Below are 10,277 nucleotides of genomic sequence, written 5' to 3' on the forward strand. Positions count from 1 at the left end.
GTTTCAAACATCGCTAACACGGCCTCTCTGCTTTGACCTTTGACCCCTCTGCAGATCAGGACAGGCTGAGGAGGAACTTCCACCGAGCCACAGTTTGTCCAACTCCAAGCTCGGGCACCGGGGGCTTGAGGAAGAGGAAGAGGAAGTGGAGGGCGACGATGAGGAGGAAGAGGAAGGCAGCCTGACAGAGAAATCTCACGATGAGGCGCCCGAGTCCCCGTCTCTCGTCACAACGGGAGTGTATGAGGAGGACGAGGAGGAGGAAGAGACGGAGGCGGCTCCGCTGGCTATGGGCTACGAACACACTCGCAGGTATTCTTTCTGTTAATTAGGCAGAGATCCACATGAGGTTGTGTGTTTTAACTAAGGCCTCTACTAAACACAACACCCACCAACACAGACCGCAAAAGGTTCAGCTCCTGCCCTTCTGTCCTTTTCCTCCTCTAAATGTCCATTTATTGATCTTACCTCTTCTTTTCTATTCCCCTCATGTCTTCTTTCACTTTAACTTCCTCCTTTCGTTGACCTTCGCCCTCCATTGCATTGAATCTCCATCTATCCCTTCCCAACGTCCACCTTTTCATCCCAACACCCATCCACCCGTCTACCCACCATCCACACTGCCCCATTCCTCCACCCATCCACGCTGTGCAGGTGTATAGAGGAGGGCTCTCTCCTGGACCTGGAGGGTCTGCCAAGCTTTCCCAAGAGTCTGGACGGGTTACGTAAAGCAGCCAGTGATGAGCAACCCTTTGATGTTAAAGACATATTTAACACTTCACTAGAGTCGGAGGCATTGAAAGAGACATTGTACAGGCAGGCTAAAACCCAGGTATGTGGCTCAAGGATGAAGGAAACACAATAATAATTTAATATGACAAGTTTCATCTTTCGATGGAATCGTACGGTGAGGAAATCAAGGATGGAGATATAGCAACACACACAATTAAATTATTCATCTAAATTGCTGAAAACAACAACATGATAACTCCAATTAAAAAAGGAAAGAAAGGAGAGACGAGTTTGTTGGTTCAGACTGAAGCTCTAACTAAAAGGTGCCTCTTTTCCTGTGTTCTCTCGTCTTTTTTCCTTTCACTTGATTGACTTACATATACTGTAACCTGCTTTAAACTGATCGTTTTGAAACCTTTACCAGGTCTATTGTCAAGAAATGATGGTATGAAATGATACGGCATCCTGAATTGTGAAGCATTTTGTAAATCTGCATCAATATTAACACTACAAACAGAGACCCGATGTTGAATATTGATGGTTTTTAGCAATTGTAGTGGATAACCTGGCAGTATAATGCAGATATGAAATGGAAACATTCATGCTCGTTAGATTAGCACTAAGTTATTAAAACTTTAAGGGTCCTTGAAAACTGAGAGAAAACTGCAGGCTGTCCCAAAAGTTGTCATACAAATAAGCATTTAAATAATATACATGAAAACTCTTCATCATGGAGCAGGATTTCATAATGGAAATTCGAAGCAATAGTATAGTATGACATACAGAATGTCATAGAAACTGCCACAAACTGCCACAAATGTATCCAAGTGAAGTGTCCCATAAACAGCATCCAATAGTGTCCCATGCTAGGATATGCATAGAAATATCACAGTAGTATACAACTGATCATGTATTATTCCATAAAGATCCTTAAGAAAAATGAAGATAATAAAGTTAGGTATGTAGATAGACAAAAATAAAAGGTTTATTAAAAATGTCAGTAAAATATGCCAAAGACATCTCATATTGATGTCATCGTCAATATTTTATTTACCAAAAACATTCAAATGTAAAATTGTAAAATGCCTCAAAGATATGACTCTGTCTGACATGTTACCTAATAATAAGCGTTTGAAAGTAGTGAGTTGCTTCCTGTTGTTAAAAGTCACCTGTCTCCTCCCGCAGGCTTATGCAATGATGCTGTCCCTCTCGGAGAACAACCCTTTGCACGCGCCCTCCCAGAACTCCCTGGACGCCTGGCTGAGCATGGGAGGTGGACCGTCTGAGACCGGCGGCTTTCACCCGCTCAACCACATGTAGACGAGAGAGCGGACGCGGTAGGAAGAGGAGGAGAAACATTGAACATGTGACAGAGTGGACATGAGGAGCGAAAGATGAGGACGCTAGACGAGACATGTGTTGTCACATTCATTCAAGATAGAAAGAATATGTTAGTGTGGAGTGTGAGTGTGTGTGTGTGTGTGTGTGTGTGTGTGTGTGTGTGTGTGTGTGTGTGTGTGTGTGTGTGTGTGTGTGTGTGTGTGTGTGTGTGTGTATAGGTTTGAGTGAGAGAGCGAGGGGGGAGAGATTGTCCCTGTGTGAGACATCTCAAAAGACTCCAAAAGAAAGCACTGCTTAGCTCCTGTTGATGTGAAGGACATGATGAATGCTTCTCAACAGCATTGAAACTCTGCATCACTCTGACTCTCCCCAAGTCCACGAGCTCACTGCAGCAGCACGGAGACCCGACGCCCGGCTCTCAGGCCGACTACAAGCACTGCAGCATCCGCCCTGCGTTCGCACTGCACCTCCACAAGGTGTTGGTGTTTCACCGGGAACATGGTGGGCGCGTGTACTGTTGTCTCCTGCCCCCCCCCCACACACATCCCCCCCTTCACCAATCACAGGCGTGTACTGATCCTACTTCAGTTGTAACTGCAGAATTAACAATAGCACCACACTAAATGTTACTTGAGGGAATACAAATTCCAGTAGACTGTTGATTTTTTAAATGATTACATGGAGAACGATGTTAAATGTTCAAATGTGCACAGCAACTGGTGATTTTGATGAGCAATCTGGGACACTAGCCATTGTATTTGGTTACCCCATTTGATCATGCTGAAAATGAATTCAAATCATACTCAAAAGATGAGGAAAGTCTTTCTCTGCTTGTTTATTTCATCATCATTTGTTAATTTTATTTACTTCCTCTCCTCTTAGATACCACAGTATTGTTTTTTGTAGGCACCACAGTGCTAAATTGTTAATATAATTATTTTAGAGAAGGACCAAAATTCTATGATATTGACATGTGATGTACAAAATAACCTAGATGTTCATAGCAAGAGTGGTATGTGCCAAATAACCCATAGAAAATGTTTTGTTCTCTGACAATCATTTCATTTCCAAGGGGCTTGCATTTGCTGTCATAGTTTTTTTTCTTATTATTACGCTCTTCTATAATTGATTTCAGAAATGTGTGTATGTATTTATTTTTGGTTGTTTTGTTATGACTGGAGGAGTGAAAATGAAGGCATGTCATTTCATCCCTCTTTTTCGTGATACTGAAGGAATGAGCGTCAGAAGGAGAGAACGAGGGGGGGGGGGGGGGTTCTGAATCTGTTGATGCGTTAGTGTGCCATAATGGAAAGAACCCATGAAATTCATTGTTTTTATTTATAGTGAAATATAGCTGTAGTTAGCTTTAGATCCTATTTTGCAATGTATCGTCCTGCAGTGTTTATTGTTTTTTCTTCTTTCAGTTCGCCCATTTTACCCAGTATGCTGATTGTGTTTGAATTGGTTCCAGTATTACGGGGGTCAAACTTGGACAAATATCAGGAAAGGGCATTGTGTTGTCACACTATTGAATCCGACCAGTTTCTTCCACATCAAGTTCCCTTTTCCCCTCCGTGTGTCACCTGCTATATGTTGTGTAAACAATGAATATTCTTTTTTTAAATTAGTTATCCTACAAAACATGTTCCAAAAGTCTAAAACACTCACACAGAATGAAATCACACTAGACCTCAGATGGCGTTAAAATCAATATCATGATTATGCTGGTTTGTCTTTTCAATGTGCAGAACAATATCTTCTTCTAATATCATTTTTTAAATTCTGGACAGGAAAAACAGAAACACTAGATCATGAATCTAACTTTATATTCCCTGATATTCTTCTGAGATCATAATACAATCTCATTCCATGGGGGGTACTGTAGATAAAGATAACAGGGGCCGGGGAGGTTGAGCATTGTTGATAATTGTCGCCTTGGTCCTGCCTGCGTCCCGGGACTCACAGAACTAAGCCTGAAGCTTGTACTTAAACCATAAATCGATCCGGCTTTGGTTTCTAGAAAGTAGAACATTTTCCGACTGGTTTCCCATTTGATTGGTAACCAGCTTGAGTTTAACATGGAGGGATGAGTACATTTCTGGAACAGAAGCACTGTAATTTCTATTCACGACAGCCGGTGGCAGCGTGATGCTGACGAGGACTGCTGCGTCATCTCAATTTTTCTAAAGACAGAAGTCTTTTTTTAAAAATAATTCTACTGAATGAGATTTCATTCATGATAAACACATTGTTTTTCTCAAGTCGTGGTTATAAAATGTAAAGGCTTGGGTTGCTACGTTTTTTATTTTAGGTGATTATATGTAGTATTTCATGTCATGGACTACTGTAATAAGTAAAGCAAAATAATTGAAGGCATTGAAGTATTCCATTTTGCCAACGTCAGAAAGTATTCTGGCAGATGGTCGCTGAAATACGTTTCAGCATAATAGAACATGGTTGCTGTTTTCCCCCACTGTTACAGGAGAAAGTAAAAATATACATATTGTTTCTTTTTAAATGTAAAGTATTTTAAAGAAGGAAAAACAATGGTGCATTTGTCTGAAGAAAAAAAAATCATTGAAAAAATATGGGTTTAAATGGATGGTGCTTGTTTTGTTTGAATCTGAGTTGTATATCGCCTCTGTTATGTTTATGGAAAACAAAATAAGATATTGTGCATGACGTGTTTAGCAGTCATAATGATGTCCATTTGTGAAATGTGTATGAAATCAAAAAATGAAGAAAAAAAAAGAAAGAAAAAAATAAATCCGTAGATGCACTTATTGTACATGTGGTTAGTTTGGTAGGTTTGACTTCAAGTTCTTGACTGCCTTACAGGTGTTTTGGGCAGGTGGCTCTGAACGACGTTAGAAAAGAGTTGTGGGAGAAGACATAATGAAAAACAATAAAGGATTGTAGAATAATATTGAACAATTCTGAAAATTGCAGTTCTTTTGATGCTTGTGATTATTGAAGATGTACTTTAGAGAAATTTCAGTGAAAAGATATGACTCTGATGTTAATTCTGTAGAATAGCAATGTATACCAAATGTAATCTTTCCAATGCTATGAAGAATTTATACATGAAATTGATATGCAATAAAACCTGTGTGCTTTTTAAATTCTATTTGTAACCTGAGTCTGTCAGGTGAGTGTGTGACAAAAATAAATGTTCAGTATGCCACATTAAAGATGGGATTTAAAGTCACAGTATAAAAAGCAATGAAAAGGCAGATACATTTCTATCCGGAAATAGCGTGTTTGGTTATTAACAAGTATGAAAATAGAATTGTTTAAATGAATACTATAAAGGGCAATTAAATTATTAACATATGTCAATGTAGTATTAAAGTCTACTTGTGCTACTGCACAAACGTTTGGGGCGAGCCTGCCTGTCACTACGTGGGAATCCCTCTGATGAGATTGTTTTTTTAAAGAGCCTGGAGAGGGTTCTGATATCACAATGATTATTAAGCTTGTGCTAAGAATGATCAAGCTGTTCCGTTCTGCCTAACAAACCAACTGTCCAACCAAAGGTAGCTTAACACATGCACAACTTCTCACTGTGCTCTTCAGAAAACTCACTGCACTCAGTGTCGATAGCATTGAGTTTAATGTCACACAGAACGATCAAGGCCGCTCTTTTGGACTAGAGGAGTTTGTTGGTAACCTCTAGGACAACAAGTGGGTCCATGTGGGACTAGCATCAGCTGTGACAATGTCAATAAGGCTGAAAATTGGTCCTGCTAAGCCCCCCAATAAAGCCCAATATGCGCAATAAAATGATACGAGGAAACATCAGCCCGCTGGCACGTCGTTGTGGCTGAAAGCGGTACTGCATCCGAATGACGTCGTACGCGCATTGATGAGAATTCCAATCCAGGTGATATTGAAAAAATAACAAAACAAGACCACAGGAGTAGAGGGGTTTAAATACGTCTGGACTTTAAGTGATTTATTATAGACGGCGGTTGGTGGCGTTTCTGCTCCCGAACATCTAGCATTTATTGCCTTCAGTCAGTCTGGAAGGTTACAACACATTCAACATCATGTGCTCTACTTACTCTTGGTAGGAGTGATTCCCTTAACTCACATGTCATTCTGTTTTATACTTGAAATCAATCACATCTCTCTGCTGTTTAAAACTGAGCTGGTCTGGTTGCTCTTCCTCTCCCCATCAGAGGAAACCAGTCTGTCGATACATTTTTGGGATTTGGGAAACCGGTGAGTTTCAGATTATGGAGTCATTGTTTAACTGGCATCATTGGGGCTCATCCGCTCTAGACACCACTTTCCTCCATCAGCTGCGATGCCCCTTTAAGAGGAAGGAAACGAAAGGGGGGAAGGAAGTGAGAGGACACTACTTCCTCGTAGCTCTCACTATCAAAACATCATCGCCCTGATGGGCGAGTCCGCGTCCTCCAGTGGACACCGCGCAATCTGACCCTCGGCCCGCACGTCACCATGCTGCAGCTGAACGACTCGGTGGAGCCGCACAGTCCGGGCGTCGCGATCCTCCACCCGGCGGACACGGAGGACGGGGTCGAGGTGGCCTTCACGCCGCCGGAGGCCGAGCGGAGCCTCGGACGCGCGGGCTCCGTGGCCTGCTGCACCCCGTTACAGACGCTGACGCCCTTCCACGTGCGCAACCCCACGATGCAAGCGAAGGTGAAGGACTATTTCGTGTTCAGGGTGAGTGAATCGACGCGCTCAGACGATCCGACGCCCGCCCGTCTTTTTAATAAACAAATTGCACTGTAGTTATAATGTGGCTCGCCGATGCATCCACACGCAATGCACGCTGGCAGGTGATTGCGACAGGCATTTAGGCACCACGCAGGGGGGGGGGGGGGGTGGGGGATGTGTGATGACTCCTGTTGTGTGATGCTCATCTCAGCCAGGAACCATCGAGCAGGCTGTGAGCGACATCAGGACGGTGGCGCTCCCTTCCGAGGACGGGGAGGTGCTCAGCGTCTGGCTGCTGGCAGAGTAAGTGTGCGCGCACTGTGGGGGGGGGAGACTTTGCAGGCACATCCTCTGCGGATTTTGTTAAGCGCTGCAGAGGAAGCGTTTGTTTGACAGTGAGCCGTCGGGTTTTAATAGCATCTTCTTAATCCAGCTGCTCATCCATATTTACATGTTAAATGATATTAAATGGGGGCAAACGATTTGATCAGTTTTTCACTGCGGCCAACTCAGCAGGCACTTGAATCTTAGTGCACGTATATGTCCGCATTTACGGTATTAAACACGCTACAGTAAAAAGGCTTTTTAAATAACACATTCCGGACGATGATAGAAGCACGTGTGTACAGGACCTCTATTAACTACTCTTGTACTAAAAATGCAATCTTTTTTGGTACAAATTTAGAGCTTTCTCCAAGTAGCCCCATATTTGCAAGTTCAAAAATACAATTTCCACATATTTAAACAGCAATAAAAATACTTCTCTCAATAATCTGACAAAGACTAACATACACGTGTTAAGGACCTGTCTGACTACTATGATGCTGAATATGAAATGCTTTTACAGTACAAATGTAGAGATTTCTTCAACGTAATTGCAAGTTAAAAAGACTATTATGGAGCAAATGTGAGGCTTTTACTTTGGATAATTATCTAACTTTGCACAGTAAAAGTATTCCTTTTTTTGTAAGAGTAGTCAGAATGATCCTGAACATACTTCAGTCAGTGTCCAGAATCTGAATAAATACCTTTTATTCCGGTTACCTGTTTAATACCGTAAATGTCAGCATGTACATGCACTACAATTCAAGTTTGCTGAGTTTCCCCCCCCCCCATTATCTTGTCGGTTTACACATTTATACCTCTTTTAACAATGCAACTGAGTTAACCACAAACCAGGTTTCAACTTGTGCTTTACAAATGTCAAAAAATTCATTGGCCATTTTGTCTTCTTGGTTTTTCTGCAGAATCGACCACTGGAACAATGAGAGGGAGCGACTTGTGCTTATAACTGATAGGTAACTCAAAAAGTACATTTTATTGATCCAAGTGTTACGAAAAGTACAAACATACTATGACGTTTGACATTGTAATTGTAACACATTTTGTGGCTGCGTGCACAGGTCGCTGCTGGTGTGCAAGTACGACTTCATCAACCTGTTGTGTCAGCAGGTCGTCAGGATCTCGCTCAACGCTGTAGACACCATCTCAGTGGGCGAGTTTGAGTTCCCACCCAAATCCCTCAACAAGTATGCAAGCCAGTTTTATGTTTTTATATCTACTCTGTAGAAATGTTCATAAAATGATGTCCAGGAAAGAAAGCCTTGTACTGAATGAAGAGATTTTATTACATTCTGTTTGAACTCTTTTTTTTTTTTAAGCGTCCATGGCCGATCCTTAAGCTTCCCACAGCTCTTTGTTGTGTTTCCTTACAGGAGAGAGGGCTACGGAATTCGTGTCCAGTGGGACAAGCGTCCTCGCGCCACGTTCCTAAACCGCTGGAACCCCTGGTCTACAGACATGCCCTACGCCACCCTCACAGAGCACCCCATGGCCCACGCCGACGAGACGGTGGCCTCTCTCTGCCAGGTACAATCTCCTTCATTGAATAAGGCTATTTTACACTTGTAAATGAACATGTTTACTTGAGTATCCTGCATATCTCACAAAGCAACAATGGGGACCACTGATGCAGCAGTTAATTCATGCAAAAAGAGGCAACACACTTGCTTGAGCAGTAACATCTGATAACAAAAGACTGCCTTGGAAATAAAGCTCCTCCTTTGATAGAAAGATAGACACGTCTTTGTGTACAGTTATTTTCAGGTTTTTGTTGTTGGCGGGGCAGCAATGGTGCCTGGGGAAAACTTCGCGAGAGCCGTTAATAAATATTAATGAATGGCGCAAGTTAGTCTCAAGTACCGTTTATCCACATTTCTTGGAGAGGTGTCCTGGTTTCATGTTTTTTTTTCTTCTTTTACTCACAAAAGATGGATAACTTCAGGACCCAGCTGGTGCAGGCAGTGAAGAAAGCTCACCGGGAGCACCCCCTCACCGGCCGGGCCAACGGCGTGCTGATCCTGGAGAGGCCCCTGCTCATCGAGACATATCTAGGTATTATGTCCTTCATCAACAACGAGGCCAAGTTGGGCTACTCCATAACCCGTGGAAAGATTGGCTTCTAAAATCAAGTTTCTTAAAATCCGGCCTGAGTTCACGCTGAGGGAAGCTTTCATTGCACGACAGTGTAATGTGCAATCGGTTAAGTTGAGCCCATCTCATGTCACCGTTCCTTAAATTGGAGGACCTTTCCTGCAAAGAGTTGATCCAACGTGGGCCCCCAGGAGCGCGTGCACATGCGACATAAGTTGCAGCGAAAGGAGAGAGCTCATTGATTCAGCGCTTCTGCACTGTACTATAATTGACCAGAGAAGTGATAAAGTGAAACTAAAATCATATGTGTTCCATATTTGCTGCATTATTCAGATCCTGGGGCCGTAGGGTAGCTTTGTGGAATGCAAGGTCATCGTTATTAAAAATGTTTACCAACAGGAAAACTGTTTCATAATCAAAGCTCTGAGTGTAACGGTTACTTATGGAAAATAACAGCTGGATGTCAATGCTGCTTGTTCGGTGGAGATAAACTAGGTGTTGTGCTTTCCATGTTTACATTTGCCTAAATTGTGTCCCACATGCAGAGCTAAATAAGCAAGATGTTAGATGTTTTATGCAACATTAACTTGAAAACTGTGTATTTATTTTTAGTATTTGCCTTTTGGTCCTGCGTTTGTTTCAGGCACACAGGTATTCAGCTGCATTAACCTTTGCAGTGGGAATAAACAGTTTTACTAAATGAAACACGCAGACAAAGCTTTGAATTAACCCGTAAACCACATTCGGTCTGTATAAATCTTGTTCACAAGATTTAGGTGTCAATCTTTCCTAAACCCAATCTAATATAAATGGTTACTACCAAAGTAAACAGGCCATATTTTCCTGCTTGGCAGTGTTGACGATGTGTTGCAAAATGCCCTTTTCTGGACTTCTGCATGTTTCCTGCACGCTGAATCTGCATCAGAAATGTTTTTTAAAATAATATATTCAAACAGTTTGTAAATACTTGTTGGGTTTTACGGATTTTGTTGCAGTGAACTCAAATGCTTCCAGAAAATAAATATTTCATTGACAGTTTGGACGCATTTCATTCTGAGATTAGCAACTTCACCATCACAATACTG

At 42.1% G+C, this 10,277-nt stretch overlaps 2 protein-coding genes across 20 annotated transcripts in view; both read left to right on the forward strand.

Annotated features, from left to right (window-relative positions):
* prdm16 (PR domain containing 16) overlaps positions 1-5,195 on the forward strand; it is a 155,110-nt gene extending 149,915 nt beyond the window's left edge. For 15 of the 19 annotated variants that reach the window (XM_040192759.2, XM_040192761.2, XM_040192763.2 and 12 more), the window contains 3 exons: positions 55-312; positions 655-832; positions 1,918-5,195. In XM_040192759.2, coding sequence (XP_040048693.2) covers positions 55-312; positions 655-832; positions 1,918-2,052 — 571 coding nt within the window. In that variant the 3' untranslated portion in view covers positions 2,053-5,195. The remainder of the gene's footprint in view (positions 1-54; positions 313-654; positions 833-1,917) is intronic. The other 4 variants (XM_040192766.2, XM_078084031.1, XM_078084038.1 and 1 more) reach the window with 2 other exon arrangements.
* Positions 5,196-5,837: 642 nt separating this feature from the next.
* Positions 5,838-10,227, forward strand: tprg1l (tumor protein p63 regulated 1-like). The gene is made up of 8 exons (XM_040193385.2): positions 5,838-6,142; positions 6,255-6,297; positions 6,378-6,765; positions 6,971-7,062; positions 8,007-8,057; positions 8,163-8,288; positions 8,475-8,628; positions 9,030-10,227. Exons 3-8 carry the CDS (start codon positions 6,538-6,540, stop codon positions 9,222-9,224), a joined length of 846 nt encoding a protein of 281 aa, XP_040049319.1. The 5' UTR covers positions 5,838-6,142; positions 6,255-6,297; positions 6,378-6,537; the 3' UTR covers positions 9,225-10,227.
* Positions 10,228-10,277: the final 50 nt, after the last annotated feature.

Source organism: Gasterosteus aculeatus, chromosome 2, assembly GCF_964276395.1.
Source record: "Gasterosteus aculeatus chromosome 2, fGasAcu3.hap1.1, whole genome shotgun sequence".
Classification (NCBI taxonomy): Eukaryota; Metazoa; Chordata; class Actinopteri; order Perciformes; family Gasterosteidae; genus Gasterosteus; species Gasterosteus aculeatus.

Coding starts and splice junctions, on each gene's coding strand:
- tprg1l (XM_040193385.2), top strand. CDS start 6,538: ATGCTGCAGCTGAACGACTCGGTGGAGCCGCACAGTCCGGGCGTCGCG. Junction 6,766..6,970: donor AGGACTATTTCGTGTTCAGG/GTGAGTGAATCG, acceptor TGCTCATCTCAG/CCAGGAACCATCGAGCAGGC. Junction 8,058..8,162: donor CTTGTGCTTATAACTGATAG/GTAACTCAAAAA, acceptor CTGCGTGCACAG/GTCGCTGCTGGTGTGCAAGT.